The sequence below is a fragment of the Excalfactoria chinensis genome, chromosome 1, assembly GCF_039878825.1.
Source record: "Excalfactoria chinensis isolate bCotChi1 chromosome 1, bCotChi1.hap2, whole genome shotgun sequence".
Taxonomy (NCBI): domain Eukaryota; kingdom Metazoa; phylum Chordata; class Aves; order Galliformes; family Phasianidae; genus Excalfactoria; species Excalfactoria chinensis.
This window is the reverse complement of record NC_092825.1, coordinates 123,640,465-123,658,484: the sequence shown is the minus strand read 5'-3', so window position 1 is coordinate 123,658,484 and position 18,020 is coordinate 123,640,465. Positions and strand designations below refer to the sequence as shown.

General features: G+C 35.9%; 1 protein-coding gene across 1 annotated transcript in view; it reads right to left on the bottom strand.

The window, feature by feature from the left end:
- Positions 1–18,020, bottom strand: part of OCA2 (OCA2 melanosomal transmembrane protein) — a 149,422-nt gene that overhangs the window by 20,207 nt on the left and 111,195 nt on the right. Inside the window, exon 22 of the mRNA XM_072352357.1 lies at positions 10,509–10,602. Coding sequence (XP_072208458.1) covers positions 10,509–10,602 — 94 coding nt within the window. The remainder of the gene's footprint in view (positions 1–10,508; positions 10,603–18,020) is intronic.

The window sequence follows — 18,020 nt, the reverse complement described above, 5'->3', positions numbered from 1 at the left end:
GCTTTGACACATGTATTTAGTAAGATGAGGAACTTTTTACTGAGATCAAAAAAACAGGAGAGAGAGATGCTCCCCACTTCCAGCTGGTCATTAAGTAAGACAGTTTGGCCACTTAAGCTGAATTCAAATTGCATGAAAATAACAATATGATCATTGTAAGGAAAGTCTACCTGCAAAAAAAAAAGCAATACAAGAGGAGGAGAGCTGCCCTATCCTGTTGAATCCCACATCCTACGCTGACCTAAGCTGGTGTAGGGAGAGCACCTTCACTTGTGTTCCCAAGGCCTTTCCCCTGTCAACAGCCTCAGAAAGCAGATGTTTGGCTAAAGAATATGATTATCATTTAAACTCCCCTTCATTTATTTAGCTAGATGAATTACAGATTTGAACCCTTCTCACGCTATTCCTGCTGAAAAGTCCTGACCATTTAATCTGATAGCTGTTCAGAAGCTTGTGAAGTATTTGGTCCTTATCTCTGTTTATCTCATTATTCTCACATGTCTTTATGGGTGAAGAAAGCCCCAATGAGGAAATAAAAAGGGAAGAGATGAATACATAGGAAAGGCAGACTAACATTGAGGATAAGAAGGAGAAAGAGTAGCAAGAACTCAAAAATGAACATAGATGAATGTGTTACATAGGTTCTATATTAATATGTTTTGTCTTAGATATTGCTTATTTTTCTCTTCTGTATTTTCTTTTGAAGAATTTTTATGGAATATCTGTGTATGCAGAATGAGAGTTTTATGCTCAGATTCAGCTTCAGACTCTGGCATGTGTATATATGAGGCTTGGGGTATTTTATTTTTGTCCTAAGTTCCCACTATAGAGAGTGGAAAATCTAGTCAATACAATAAGCAATGTTTAGAACAAACATGTTTACTGCAGAGTAATAGAAGTTATAGATTAGGTTTCACTGACTCTGTTGTGAGAGAGTCAAACCACTAACCTAAACAAAGGCATGAAGTACTGCTGGAGACATGAAGATGATTGTCCCTTCAGCTTGCATCTGCCCCCCATGGCAGCCCCACAAAAAGGTGTTAGATACAAAACTAGATAAATATTTGTTTAGGCAAGTGAATCAAGGTTTACATCCCCACTAAAAGACCCAGTTGGAGCTTAGGAAGTTAGTTTAGTTAGTTTCACAGCAGGTACTATAACTGAAGGTGAATGCCCCTCCTCATTTTCACTGTTGTATTTAGATTTGAAATATTTTCTATATATGAAGATAGCCAGAATATTAATTGTTAAAATAGTACATTCATTCACTTTTTGTTGTACACTTCTCTGGGGTAAAACTAATCCAGAAAATTTAGAGCTTGCGTTGGTCAGTGATATCTGAAGATTGCTTTAGAATAGTTTGAAATCTACATTATTTTAAAATTTGTGTGATCATAATTTACTGCTTTTTCAATAGAAGTTTGAATTAAAATTTTGAAATATCATCTTTTCACTAACTATACCATAGTAATGTACAGTTAATTGTTCTCTGTTACTATGCTTCTCATAGAAATACACACATTCCAGCATAATTTCCATTAAAAATTGTCAAGGTTAATTAATAGTTTGAACACTTTGGTCTCATGAATCTGAAAGCAGTGAGAGTTAGGTGTCATGTATCAATATTTCTTTGTACATACACTATATTGCAAGTTTTTACCTAAGAGCTGTTAATAAATTAACTGTACATATGGCTTACCAAAGGTACAATTTGTATTACTAAGCTTTAGGCTAATATGTTAGTTAGCTAAGAGAATGGAACTTACATAATGTAATTATTCCCTTCTCAGGGTGTTCCTTAAAGACATTAGGGCAAGTCTTCACTTTTCCTCTCTGCTGACTGTGTAAGTGTGATGGGGCATATTTCAATTCAAACATTATGGAAACTCAGAACTGTAGGGTATGGAAGGGATGTCTGGAGATCATCAAGTCCAATCCCCTTTTAAAAAATGTTTTCTCTAGTAGGTTGCACAGGAAAGCATACAGATGAATCATAGAAATAGAATGGTTTTGGTTGGAATGGATCTTTAAGACATCTAGTTCTGATCCCTGCTGTAGTCAGGGACTCCTCCCTCTAGATCAGGTTGCTCAAAGCCCCATTCAGCCTAGCCTTGAATGGTTCCAGGAGGGGACATCAACAGCCTCACTGGGCAACCTGTTCCAGTGTCTCACCACTTTAATAGAAAGAATTTCTTCCTAATATCTATTCTAAATCTACCATTTCCCCTCAGGTCTTGAATATCTTCATAGAAGAAAAGACTCTACAGCCTCTCTGGGAAGCTTGTTCCAGTGCTCTGTCACCCTCACATTAAAAAATTCTTCCTCGTGTTCAGATCGAACTTCCTTTGTTGCAATTTTTGCTTGTTCACCCTTGTCCTGTCACTGCACACCAGTGAAAAACATCTGGCCCCATCCATTTGACTGTCACTCATTAGCAATTTATAAGCAACAATAAGATCTCCTCTCAGCCTTCTCTCACACAGGAGATGCTCCAGACCCGTACTCATCTTTTTTGTCCTCCACTGAAGTCTTTCTAGGAGATCTCTATATTTTTTTAACTGAGAAGCCCAGAACTAGACACATTCTTTCTGAATGGCAGCACAGCATTCTGATGCGCCAGCTATCACCTGTAGCTTCATATTACCAGCAAAGTTGATGAGATCAGACTCTATCCCTTCATTCACATCACTGAAGATGTTGAATGAGACTAGGGGGATGACAAAGATGTACTGACCCCTGGGGAACACTGCTAGCTACAAGCCTCCAAGTAGACTGTGTCACTGATCACAACCCTCTCAGCTCTGCTAGTCAGCCAGTTCTCAACCCACCACTCATCTATCCCACAATTACTAAGCTTCATTATAAGGATGTTATGGGAGACAGTGTCAAAAGACTAACTGAAGTCAAGGTATACAACAACTACTGTTCTTCCTCCATCTACTCAGCAAGTAATGACTTGATAGAAAGTTATCAGGTTGGTTGGAAATGATTTCCCCTTGGTGAAAAATATTCCTGGTTTAATGTGACCATGGGGAAAATCTCCAATTTCCATGAGGTAAGGGTTGACCAAAAATGTTAACAACCACATTCAATTTATTTTAAAATAATATTATATGAAATCACCCAAATATTAATGTGTGAAAACCACGCTCTACCTCAGACAGTGGTGTGCTTTAATAAATGTCAAAATTTTCAATAGCCACCTGCAGTAAAATAAATAAATAAATAATATTTCATTATACTATAGAAGTTCAGAAAAAAGCTGCTTTTCTGAAAATATTTCTCATATTTCCACTGCATCAGAAATAAACATATCCAAACCTGAAATTCTACTCTACCTGCAGTAGTAATTACAACAAGCACTGTTTTATCATGCTTTTGTTAATTAGTTCATTAATGGTAGTAGATTTTATTTTTTAATAGTTATAACAATGGTCTCAAAGCTTACAGAATAGCTGACCATTTATTTTGGATTTGTCGCTATCTAATAGTCATAGAATTAATATTTTTATGGCATTTCATTCTGCACATATGAAAGTGGCAATTATTTTTAACCTCTAAACTCAGAGAAGACACATCGTCTATCACTGAACTTTTGAGTTTGACATCAGTTAAAGTTCTCCCATTAAAAAGAAGTTATTAGAGCAATACAGAGTAATACACAATCAATCTGTCAAAAACGATATTCCTCTGAAACTTTTGGGGAAAAAAAAAAAAAAAAAAAAAAAAAAAAAAAAAAAAAACCTTTCTGTGCCTAAAAGACACATTTTTTTGGTGGTAGATTTTAACCTCAGGGATCCCAAAATCCCTCCTTCCTTCCCATGGCAGATATGAGTAATTTATTTTTTTTAATAACAATACATTTAAGTAATAAATTATGACAGACTATGTATTGTGCAGGAATACTGCTATGATTCACACAGTATTATCTACTAGGCCAAATAATCAATGTAGCAGTAGTGGCAAATCTAAAAATTAGGCAAGGTAGGCTGCTTTTATTCTCACAGTTTGTATGTAAGTATATATAGGTATATAAAATGCTCTACTTCTATGCTACCTGCAAGTTGATGGAAATGATGCATAGGAATATCGCAATCAATTACTTAACCCAAAGGCTTCAGAATTTAACAAACAGAGACCACAGATTTCAATGAGCTCTCACTGAAGCAGCAAAAGCAAAGGACACCATAAGTCACAAGCTTGTATTTGGCTCTTTGCCCAGTCACTGTAAATAGCCCTTACTGTAAGTAGCCTTCACTGATATATACAAGAAATAAAACAATTTTGGGGGGTATTTTTTTTTTATTTTTTTTTTTTTGTATGTTTTTGTTCTTGACTGCTTTTTCTTTCAACTTCAGATTTCTGGATTATCTTTGCTATTACTCTTAGCTAAAATCACAACTAGTCTAACAGCACAATTAAGTTCTTGGCAAAGAGAGTGGTGAGCTGCTAGAACAGGCTGCCCTGAGAGGTTGTGGATGTCCAGTCCCTGGAGGTGTTCAAGGCCAGGTTGGATGGGGCCCTGGGCAGCCTGACCTAGTATTAGATAAGGAGGTTGGTGGCTGTGCACATGACAGAGGGGTTGGAGCTTGATGATCTTTGAGGTCCCTTTCAACCCAATATATTCTATGATTCTATGATTGCAGTGAGAACAAGGTTGGTCTCTTGTCACAGGTGACAGGACGAGGGGAAATGGCCTCAAACCATGCCAGGGGAGGCTTAGGTTGGATGTTAGGAAACACTTCTTTACAGAAAGGGTTGTTAAGCACTGGAATAGGCTCCACAGGGAAGTGATTGAGCCGCCATCCCTGAATGTATTTAAAAAACATTTGGATGTGGTGCTCAGGGACATGATTTAGTGGAGGGTTGTTAGTTAGGATAGGATGGTTAGGCTGTGGTTGGACTTGGTGATACTGAAGGTCTTTTCCAACCTAAGCAATTCTGTGATTCTATGATATGCATGGCCTTCATTTTGCGTATTTTGTCATGCAACAAAAGTACAGTAACCTTATCACAAAAGCAAAAAAACACATAATGTGGCTCCAAATTAATTCCTGCCTTGACGATGTAGAAGTTTAATCAACTAGAGAGCCTTCCTGTTTTCATTCCATGTGTACCTAAATCTGGATAACACATTTTAATTATAAGAACTGTGAAATTCTGAACATTCAGATAGAGTACCACTCAAAACAGTTCTAGAGTATTTGGTAGAAATCAAAATCAGTAAAATGAAAAAGGAGGTAATTTACTTGCCTGATAAAAGCTTGCTGGAAAGGTGACTAATTTCATCTGATCTCAGACCATATTAGTTAGGAGTAAAATATAAACCCTCATGATCAGACATATTAGAACAAGGAGCTTTACTTAAACTCCACCTAACAATGAAATAAATGTTCCTGCAGACATTTCTAACATTTCATTCAATTTTTTACTTGATTTCTATTTAAAGAGACACTGAAGATGCACTACACTCTTCATTGGAACAGACATGCTTATTTCTAAATCAACTTTTTTTTGCACAAATCATAATTTGCAAATAAAATCCTGCATTTTGAAGATGTTTCTTACTGAAAGGCTCCCGATGAATGATAATATTCATTTTAAAAGACTGGTTTGTGGAAGAGCTTTAGGAAACTTTAACACCCAACTAAGTGCAATAAGATGTTTCTGCTCTTCAGCTTTCTTCACAGATTTAAAAAGAATATAAATGTAAAAATACGAGTAGTAAGCAAAAAGCAAACAAACAAACAAAAAAAACCAGTCTATATCATTCTTACTGAAATATTTACTTATGTAATACTAATCACGTAAGTTGACGGAGTAATTAATTAAAAATATCATATGCAATTGTCATATGCAAAAAATCATCTACAAAAACAAGAGCATAAAAGCTGAAGTGTAAAGAAAAAATAAAACATATTAAGCCTTCCATAAATGCTGATCTAAGGCACTACTGAACTTTTCTTTCACAGATTTTGTTCAAAATCACCATTCTGGAAGGGATCATTTTTTATTTCGGACTGCTAGGATAGAAAAAATGTAGTTTCTTATATGTAAGTAGAAATACAAAAACACATAGGAAGCTAACTGTAGATTAGCTAGAGGAATCACTCTATCCTGATGCATACTTGATTTCATTCCTGTTTCACCATTCATCTGTATGTCAATACTTACTAACTTTCACAACTCAAAACAAAGGCATAGAGAACAAGGCTAAGACATGTCCAGGGAAGAATAAAAAAACTAGGAGTGAAAGTGTGAAATTTTGCTTGGTGTTAATACCAGCACAAGAAGCCTTGCGTCAGAGCATGAGCAGTCTCTAAGTGGGCTGTGTTCCAGACTTACATCCAGCTCTAACCTCACACGAGACCTGGGCACACAAAGGCATCTCATCATAGAATCATAGAATTACTCAGGTTGGAAAAGACCTTAAAGACCATCAAGTCCAACTGCAGCCTAACCATAGTACCCTAACTATAACAACCCTCTGCTAAATTATATCTCTGAGCACCACATCCAAACGGCTCTTAAATACATCCAGGGACGGTGACTTCCATGGGAAGCCTATTCCAGTGTTTAACAACCCTTTCTGTAAAGAAGTGCTTCTTAACCTCCAACCTAAACTTACCGTGGCGCAACTTGAGGCCATTTCCCCTAATCCTTCCTTCTCCCTCTCTACTTCTCTCTCTACTTTCTCCCCTTTGGTTCCTATGGGAAGGAAACACTAATAGAAATTCTAAACTGGGGATACAACACACTCCAACCCATTTCTCAAACTGGAAGACTTGTCAACAAGGACAAGGTTAAGTGCAGTACTACCTCATATCTAACTGGAGTTAAAGGAGCTCAAAAGTGAAAGGGGCAGATATTACTTCTGTGAGTGTACCCTGTGGCAGTAAAATACTATGCCTGTGCCTGGATAATGAATGACCAATAAGAAATTAAATCCTTGCAATTTATTTCTTAAAATCTTTTTTAAAAAACTTAGAGAACAATACAATCACATTTCATAATCCATAAAAGATAAAGTACTATTTTAAAAAGCCCTTCTATGTAAGGGTTCAAAATCCTATATTTTCCTTTCTTATTCCTAAAAAAATAAACATAACTAAACACAAATCAAAAGAAATATTAAAGTATAATATTAATAACTCAGGAATTATTCTTAAAATTATTTGTACTGTACTAATGTAAGAATACCTTCTTACATGGGCTATGCAACTATTTATACTAGCCACATTAGCTTTAATAATTGCCTTGTGCGTGCATGTTAGTGAGTTTTTTGCTTGTTTGAGAGTAATTGTTCGGAAAATCTGACAATTCCTAGCACAGTAGTGAATGTTAAAATCTAAATGACATTTGTTAAACTCAGTTCCATAGGTCTAGTAATAAACAGAGCATTTTCATGTGCAGTAGGATTTTAAGTTTACATTTTCCATATTTCAAAGAAAGCTTCTAATGTTTTCCATATGCACACAAAGAAAACAAGATAAAGATGATAAAATGTGATGTAATAAACCTTAAACACATGGATTCTTTTAAAGAAAGAAGTCTTACAAATCGAAAGTTGTAAAATATTAGAAGTTGCACAAATTGAAATTGTGCATTAACATGTTTGTTTAGAGGGGCTGGCTCAAGAGAATTCTTTTGTAATGTCAAATATCAGCATTTATCCCATTACCCATTTAACCCATTACTCTTCCTTAATGAAATGGGATTGAGCTAACCTGTGTGTCTTTATCATTAATCTTTCTTCAGCAGTTCAATGAACCTTGGTTGGTTACTTTGAGCATCCTGAAATCCCATTTCCTGGAGCTGCACAGCAGGTCAGAATGCCCACAGGTGAATTGTGTACAAGTGTTTGAATATCGTATTGCTTGGCTGAAGTCTTCACCATCAAAATCTACACTTAAGGTAACAGAGCTGGTTTAAATCTGACTGGAATCAGTCTTGAAACAGCAACAGTGCTTGGCACAGAGTGGTGTTAATAACAGTGAAAAGGGGAAAATGACACTAATTGAATTGAAATGCACAAAACTGATGCTACCTAACACATAATTGAGTAAAGACATTTGTATGATTCTACAGAGCCCAATGGTTTCTTTAAAAGTAATATTTTTAATAAGTTGTGTAAATAGGCTACACAGGGAGTAGCAGAGAACACCAAATTTGCCCTCCCGTGTTCACAAATGGTAGTTCTCAAAAGCACTCTTTCACAGTCTCTATGGGTGAATGCTCTCAAGCAGGGATAAATGAGATATCCTACAGTAAATATTTTTGCTGTGAATATCTCCCAACACAAATCCTATGATGAAAACCACTCTGGATTCAGTTCTCACATCCTTTCTCACAATCATAGAATCACCATGTCCCTCGGGACAACATCGAAATGTTTCTTGAGCACCTCCAGGGACAGTGAGTCTACTACATCTCTGGGCAGCCCATTACAGTGCCTGACCACTTTCTTGGAGAAGTATTTCCTAAAGTCCAAACTGAACCTCCCCTGGAGCAACTTGAGCCAATTCCCTCTAGTCCTATTGCTAGTTACCATGCAAGAAGAGGCCCACCTCCACCTCACCACAATCTCCTTTCAGGCAGTTGTAGAGAGCGATAAGGTCCCCTCTGAGCCTCCTCTTCTCCAGACTGAACAATCCCAGTTCCCCCAGCTGCTTCTCATTAGACTTGTGCTCCAGTCCCCAAACCAGCTTTGTTGCCTTTCTCTGGACATGCTTCAGAGGCTCAAGTCTTTCCCATAGTGAGGGGCCCAAAACTGAACATAGTACTTCAGGTGCAATCCCACCGGTGACGAGTAGACGAGGACAATCACCTCCCTACTCCTCCTGGCAGCACTGTTTCTGATACAAGCCAGGATGCCATTGGCCTTCTTGGCCACCTGGGCACACTATTAATGTTCAGCCAAGCATCAACCAGCGCCCCCAGGTCCATTTCCTCTACACATTCTTCCAGCCATTCTGCCCCAAGCCTGCAGCATTGCCTGGGGTTGTTGTGGCTAAAGTGAAGGACCCAGTACTTGGTCTTGTTGAAGTTTATTCCACTGGCTCAGCCCAGCTACCCAGCCTGTCCAGATCCTTTTGTAGGGAATGACTACAGCCTTTCCCAGTAACTATTTCCACTGAAAATACTCATAGAGAAGGTGATTTCAGAACATCTGTGAATCATCATCAGTCTTCCCAAAGAGTAAATTCCAGTGAATGCTACTGAAAGGACTGGTTAGATTTTAAACATCCTTGTTTCTGCTTAGGTACACAATCAGTGTCATAGAAGGCCTAAGAATATTTCTCTACAAAATCAACACAAAAGGCATATTGTTAAGACTAAAAACAAGTTAAATCCTAAAATGACAAGTTGAATATCTGTGAAATATGAGCAGAGCAGCCCCAAACAAGACCATTATTGCTATTATCATCACCTTTTGCTGCTTATAAATCCAAGTCTGTTATTTATCAGTGTGTACTATGTAAGAATGTAATGCAATCTCAAAGGTCCTAAAAACTGAGTATTTGATTTGATGGATATTCTGTCTTTCAGAAATATATTACCAGAAGTCAAGGGGAAGAGAGTTAAAGCATGCCCTAAGCATAATGTTATCACTGGCTCTTTTCCAGAAGCTCCCATATGATTAATCATGTTAGTCAAAAAGGTTTGAAGGCTTTGAGATAAACAATAGAAAGGAAAGCTAATAGAAAAGATAAACTAAAATAAAGAAAACTGCAAAGAAAAAAACAGAAAAGTGGTGAACTGACCAGAATGTTTTAACCTAGATATGCAGAAAATTGAAGGAAAGTCTGTTCCAGCTAAATCGACTACACCTCAACTTTCAGCATGTTAATATTTAATGCTCTGTTTACTACTTTTCTTTAAAACTTCTCAAGTACAGCCTCAAAAACTGGAGATGCTTGAAAAAATAATAGATCATTGTAAACATTGTCACTTCACCTTTAGAAACTTTTGATTCACTTTAATCACTAATAATTTAGTATCCTTAATTTTTTAAAAAACAATTATTAATTAATAATTAGATCATTATTAATTTACTCTATCACATTAGTTAACTTAGGGAATTGTGGAGCAAGGTCAGAACTGGTGTACCTCAGTCTGAACTGGGATATCTCCCCTTCTCCTGATGACGGAATGTCCATGGAAAAAGTACCAATAAGAAACTAAGTTTAAACTGTGTTTAATCAAAAAGCATCACTTACTGCCACTAGAGTGGTGAAAATAAGACTGAGGGTGATCAAAGCAAGGATTTCTGAGGTTTAGTTTATCCTGGGGTTTCTACCATATGTAATCACTACACCTTTATACATTTTATCCGTATTACATGAAAACTATGTGATCAGACCTCTGCTCACATTTCAGTGGCCAAAACATATTAGAAAAACAGATTTATTTTACAGACTTTTCCCACCGATTTTCTCACTGGAGGCTCAATTGTTTGCATAAAGAAAATAAAAGACAGATTAAAAGGGAAAAGTTTAAAATTTTACCTGAAGAATTCCATGAAAGAGAAGCCATAGCCATGCTGTTCAGCAATTCCTGCACAGACAACGTTTGCAGATGCTCCAATCAATGTTCCATTGCCTGCCATTCAGAAGACAGATAGTAGTTTAAAGTTACTCTCTGTTTCTTACACTTATTCTGTTTATTCTGTACAAAAGCCCCTAGATGTACTAGCTGGAAAAGAAAAATCAATTTCTGTTGAATAGACTTGAAAAGAAGCATACAGACAACATCTCTACATCCTAGAAATATCTTCAGCCTTGTGCCATTCTCAGATTCTACATAAAACAGGAAAATAGAGAAGGAAGATAATAGCAATCTAACAGTTGTCAAAGTGACACCAGGGACTTAGATTCAGATAAACCTGCTGATTTTTTTTTTTGTTGTTGTTGTTTTACATATGAAAAGATTCCATCAGATGAGCTGAAAACAAAAGATGAGATAATACAGGAAAGAAAACAGAATTTTGCAACAATATCTTCAGGAAGCATTTGGGGATTTTATGAAAAATGGAAGCCTTCTTTCCCCACATAATAGTGACATGTACAAATGAGTCTTTTATATATATATAATTAGTTGTTGGATGGATTTTGTATAGCTTTTTTTTTTTTTCTTATGAGTAAAAAACTGGAGACTGGAGGACACGCACCTATCTATAAAGTTCATTTGTCAAATAACAGCCATCCTTTATAAAATAGAAGGAAATCACTTTTCTCACTGAACTTCAACAAATTACATTATATAGGCTTTCTTATGAGATGTACATGCAAAAGGAAAATAATATCATGTTTACAAAGTGCATCTGTTTTCTTGAAAGAAATACCTCTTCTTTTTTCTTCTAAGCCTTTTCCAGTAGCTTTTCCAGTAATTTTCAAACTCTGATTTAACTAGCTCTGTTTTCTCTAAACTTTCAAAGAAGTTACAACATAAATACAGGTAGGTATTCAAGGCTAAGAGAGACTGACTCATTTTCTGTAGTTTTCCCATGTGTCATATCTTAGACTTAAGAAATGTGTACACCTTACTTCCACAAGTCAGATGTCTTCATCAAATAATTCTGTTCTAAATCATGAATTGGGAAGTAACAATGACTCCTATATTCTATCATTTCATTAAAATTAAAAACAACAAAAGAAAAGAGGTAACTATCTGAAAGAATGTTTTTCTTTTTTACTGTAGCAAGCCACTTCTTTTGTTATACATCTATACATAAACTGTCCTTTATTCTAAGCAGAAGTCTTCATTTGTGTCAATGGCCTGCAGTTACTCTTTTCATTTTGGCCTTGTTAAACATTACTGCTCAGTGGAGATTCTTCTAATTTGAGGAAAAAAAAAAAAAATGCTCAGAAGATAATTAATGCTACAGTTAATTGTTTTGACCTAGTGAATGTTTCAGGTCAACCCAAAGAATCCATCAAATTAAGGCAAAAGTAAGATTCCCCTAAGTATTCACAAATGGTACACATACATTTCCTGGAGATAAGGAAAATATCCTCCCACATCCCCAGCTCCAAACATATGCTTTGTTTCTATAATTGTCTTTTTTTGTTCTTTTTTTTTTCCCCCCTATTCCTATTTTTTCTTCTCTACCAGGAACAATGCTAGGTGAAGAGCTTCCTACTTGCTGATTTAAGGTTTTAGCTTTGCAAAGAAACTGAGTGTAACAGTCTTTTCTGTCTCTAAGGAGCTCTCCTGACAATAGTGGAACTGTTCATCAGTAGAAGAGTATATCCCTACAGATCAAAAAAGCATTGTGGAGCACTCTTGTAAGACACTAGGGGCTACCTGTGACCTAATTTTCATGTTACACAGAGTGATTCACCACATGTCCTTCAAGTGTGGTGATAAGAAATGATCTACCTTCCTAGTGGGCCAGAAACCTTTAAAAAACAGTGTGTACAGTGGTACTAGTCATAAGCAACAAAGCATCTTATTTACTTTGTCCTGTCTGACTCAAAGTGTATTTTAGTTAATTTATAATTTGCTTAGAGCTATGGAGTAAAACTTAATCAGAATTCTTGTTAGGTCCTCACATAAGAAAGGTAAGACACAAAGCATGTGGCTTAATACACAACCAGAGCACATTAATACAGCTGAAGTTATTAGAAGAATAAAACAGGAACACTTCAAGAATTTTCAGTTCCAATACTAATTAGTCCACATTCTCCCAGCATTTCATAAGAGTCTGCTCTACATGTAGCAAAATCAGACATCACTATCAGAATAATATTACTATAGACAAGGAATATAGCTCTGGCTTCAAATTAAAGGAGCAGGTCTGAAATTGTACTTTTCCCATGTCTGTGACTAGAGACAGCCAAGATCTCCAAACACACACTCTTACATACTGTACATGTGCTAGTGTGGTGCATTCAGATAAGGAGGTATTATGGAAAGAGATTCTGTATCAGCACTGTATTGATTTCCCTGAGTATAATTCACTTGAGGAGAAATCATTGTTTTAAGGTTCTCTGAAAGAAGTAGTATTTCTTTTTCATTTGTTCAGACTGTGTGTGCAGTTTAATTAGGTATTGGCTACTCATGCTTCAAAGAACTGCACTGAATTTAACAACCAAGACAAACTTTTGTTTCTCCTCCAGGAACATCTGTCTCAGTGACAGGCATTTAACTCAGCAGTGAAACAGTGACACTGTGTCCTCTGAATCACAGAAAAGTCAAGACTAGATAGATGTAAATGGGATCCTATGTACATTAAATTCATTCAAATTGACGCAAATGAAGAGCAAGCATTTTCTAGGATTTCACAGAACCTTTACTTAATCATCATATCATCCGCAACCTTAAGAATAATTAACTTTAAAACACACAGTAAGGCTCTTATTTGCTTACTTGTATGCTCAAGGTATAATTGCACACCAGTGAACTGTATCAAAGAACACCAGTTTTGATGACTCCTACTGTAACTCATCCTTTATCACAACACATCTATTTACCAAGAATTTAGATTCCTTACAGTTAGTTAAATGCAATTTTTCTAATGTCAATAGCAGGTGATATGTTTAAGGTAAGCCATACGTGGTACCTTTCATACATATTCTGCCTTTTTTTCTTGGTACACTACAGGCATTATTTTCAATGCTAATTATGTTTAACAATTCATAACCATGAAATCAAGAGAATCTTAATGCAAAAGAAAAAAAGAAACACATTTGATGTGTGATCTCAGAAGTATTGAGACATGTCTTTAAAGTGAGGATGCTATCTACACAACAGAGAATAAAATGGAAGATCCTTATGGATCATGCTCATTTTTCCATGTATCTGCCCTAGCTTTCAAAAGTCACTGTAGAAACATAGTAGAAAGTCTTCTACTATTTCTGCCCAGAAGCAGTGAAATAAATTTTTCTTTTCTTGCAGGAAATTACTCTGAATATCTTAAAGAAATGCAAAGTTAACTTCAAGTATTAGAAAGTATTCAACAGTTTTAATTAAAAATAAGTCTGATTTGATACCTGCTGTATCCACAAGCCCTGCTTCTTCCAGACTTCTCCTTCCATTTGTAGCTATTTCTTCCTCACTCAGTGTTCAATTATTGCCCTCTACCATATCACTACTTTTGAGAATGATAAAACAAAAACCCTAAAATAGCATACCAAAACTTGTGCACCTCCCTGAGCTCGGCCAGCTGAGTTCCAGTTTCAGACTGGAAATCGTTGGGAGAATTTAATAGTCTTTTCAAAAATCAGGGCTGAGAAGCTGGGAAAGAGTCGTAACAAGAAAAGGGAGACCGTTTATATCAATAATGTTTCATCTTACTTTAAACCTTTTTCTCATTGTGTTACTTGGCAGCAACACATCTGTTACATCTAAGTACCACTGGTTCTTAGAAGCATTTTTGGTATTGCTCTCTCAAGAGCAAGCCTAACCCATTTGTCAGCAGCATTTGTAATAAGTTTGCCCGGAGAAACACTTTAAAGTATCTAGCAAGATTAGTGTTTATTACTCAGAGGACTGAGAAATCCAAGGGAAGGTATTATCATTGACAAAGCTATTTTGCCTGGCATGGCAAAAATAAAAAATAAAAATGGCATCATAAAGATGCGTTCTCAAAATATAAATGAGGTAGTACCTTGTGCAACAGCAAGTTTTAAAAGGGATTGCTTGTAGAGAATTTTTGCCTTGTTCTAAGTATCACAAACTACTTCTCAACATGTACTTAGCTAATAGACTTCCTGCACTTCCTCTTCCCTGTATCTCTGGTTGCCTACCACAAAAGAAAAAGACTACACAGTTTTCATATTAAGTACTGAACAAAGGCTGTTATTTAGCAATGTACCAGTAGAGAAAAGTGTTTATCTAACTATTTCAACAGCAAACATGAAATTCACTATCCTGCAGCCACAATAAAAGACATACAAGCCACAAAAGTAGGTTTGCCCCAGCCTTGGGGAACCATCTGTGCAAGCCACAGCTTTATGCAGGCATATCTCCTTGTGCAGATTTGTTCCAGATAAGTGTTCTCACTTTAACACCAAGAGTTAACTACAGAATAATTAATATTTTTTTCTCATCCCTGTTCTTTGATGTAATCAATCTCTACTATTAAAGCATCTATCCATAACTTATTTAGGGAAGCCATCTCCTTTCTTCCTATCTATTTTCACTCTCCTATATGCTTTACATAGTTAAGCATAAGTAGACTGATCTGCGTAGCTTCCATTACATAGAATATGTCATTTCTCTACTGGAAGCATAACTCAAACAAATATAATAAATCTGTCTATAGAAATGAACACTGAGCAGTCATAGTTTAGATTAGCCTTGCAAGAAAAAAGCCCTCACAGCTGTATGAGAACTGTTGATCATGGCCTGAACCACTGACTGACCACCTGAGGCAGCCGCGGAGCGCAGGTGAAGGCAATTCAGCTGTGCTACTGGAAGGGGTGGAGTCTGACCTCATTTAAGGACTGACTGCCACTAAGGAAGGATCTCTCTCTGGATATTGCTCCTATGTGGAGTTTTAATGGAAGTCTTCAACATCAGTGAACATTTTCTTTTATTGTTAATTATCTTTCCATTTTGATAATCTTACTTAACCAAACATCTAGATAAGTCTAACTTCTGTACAATTATTGATTGTACAACAGCTTTCACAAATGTTGTGTTTCACTCTAATCTAATGCAGATTTGCTGCACTAAACGGAGCCATTTATGTTCATCTCTTAAGTGCATACAACTCTTGAGTATCTTCTAAGAATTTTAATGTGTAAAAATTTACAGACTCTGGATAATCAAACTTTGTGGTCAAAAAAGAACTACAGAATCAAAGCTAATTAAAGTACTGCCAATCCTCACAACAACCAGGAACCTCAGCTCATAAGCAGTAAGAAGGAAAAGCCCTGCATGAACTCATCAAACATTCTCCAGTCATAAGTGGAGATAGTAACTTTTTTTAATTTTACCTGTTTGGAAATATTTTGAAAGGAATGTTTCTGATGAAATGTCTACATACAAAATTGATAGGGTAAACATAGAAGGTGAATTAACTTATCCAAACAGTTCATTAACCTGACCATTCAATTCAACAACTTAAGTGAGCCTTACCCTCTTCTACTACCACTATTGTAGCACCAGCAGAACAGTTATAAGTATCCATGAGTGCTACTCAGTGTTCATTGCTTTATTTTTCAAAGAGAGGAAAAGGTGAAACTTAAATTTTCCTTTATCTACCAGAAGTGCGAAATAAGCAAGACAGGTTGCTGAACATCCTGCACTTGTTTTGTTAATGAGCTACATGAATCCATAGTCTTCTTTCAAATCCAGAAATGTGTAGAAGAGACATAAAATACAAGATGATCACTTAAGCCATCTCACTCCTCAAAGTCGGCTTAACTCATATAAGGTAAATATTTCAGACTTAAAAGTGTAAGCCAAAGCTCTGCTACACAATTCCTTCATGGCCTGAAAAATATATTCAGTTAGGTTCAATTTATAACCTTTAATGCTGCAAACAAATCCCAGTTTACTCTTTTTTTTTTTTTTTTTTTTTTTTTTCTCTGATTTTTACATTCAGAAGCTGACTGTTCCATTCCATTCCACAGAATCTCAACATGTGTCACTACTAGGGATCAAATACTGAAGAACAGTTTTGTGAATAGTCCTCTGGAATAAAAGGAAATTATTCAACTTTATGACTTACTTTTGATCTGAGCAGAACAAGACAATATTACTCAAACTTAAATTAATGTCTCTCCATTAAGTTATTTTAAAATGTTCAGCCACTTAAAATTCAGATTCCAAATTAACATAAACTGACTTCCAGCTGAAGCCTAGCTTTTATGCTTTGCTATCACAGAATGGTTAAGTAAAACCTCAATGCTTCAAGCAGTGTTATCTAGAGCACACTGCTATGGATCATGTGCCTTGTTTAAAATAGTTTGACAACTACTGTTCAGTGCTTCTCTTCACTTTAGGTGTGTTAACTGCAATTGTGTTGCAGATATTTACTAATAAGTGTATAAATAATATATATCCAGGACACAATTACAGGAATTACTTTCCTGTCTATCTACAGGAAAGTAGATAGACCAGTATTATCTTCTGCACCTGGAGTTTCAGAGCTTGCTGTAGCTTTCTTGTCTGGTGCTGTGTGATAGCCTGAATGCTATCCTCCAACTGAATATACCTCTTCTGACAGCTCTGCAGTTTGTATTATTATATTGTCGTGACTCACCAATGCAACATAATGAGCTTAAATATTCTATATTATTCTGAAAATAAAAAAGGTCAAGGATTCCAAAAAGGATGCTCTGTAGTTTTCAGTTTTTTTTATAAACAAGTGCACAAGGCAAGTAAATAAAATTGAACAAAACTATATATGTGCTTTGTAGGAGTCTCCAGTGTCATCACCGATCATTATCCATCCTCTAACTTGCACAACTCTATTGCAAACAATCATTTTACAGACTGAAAGCCACTAAGAGAAGCATTTCAAATTTATCAGTATCAGTTGAATTCTGCATATTATACAGATTCTCATCCTTTCCATTTTAGAATCCAAGATTTACCATCTAAACTATAAATTCTCATCAGCATAGGTGACATGAAATATCATCTCTCACCCCATATACTTCATATTTTACCCTTAATAACATATATCAGTCTATATGTATGCATATACATATATATATATATGTCTGCCAAAAGTTATCTTTTCAAACTTAGGAAAATGGCCATGCTAAGTAAAATTAATGGGTTCAGTTTATTTTATTTTATTTTATTTTATTTTTTATTCTTAATTAGCTCAGTGTCATAAAGCTAAGCAGGCCTCTGATATTTCCTTAACACAGACAAGAATATGCTTGCCAAGTGTACTCATAAAGATTTAGCAGTTTTTCAGTTTTACATTCACAACTTTCTTTTCTAGTTCTTTCATGCCAATGAGGATCATCTTCAGTAATCTTAAAAGATTAGAGGATCTCCTTCAGCTCAGATAATGAGCATGGTTTTCACATCAAGGACTTTATGGTATCACTGAG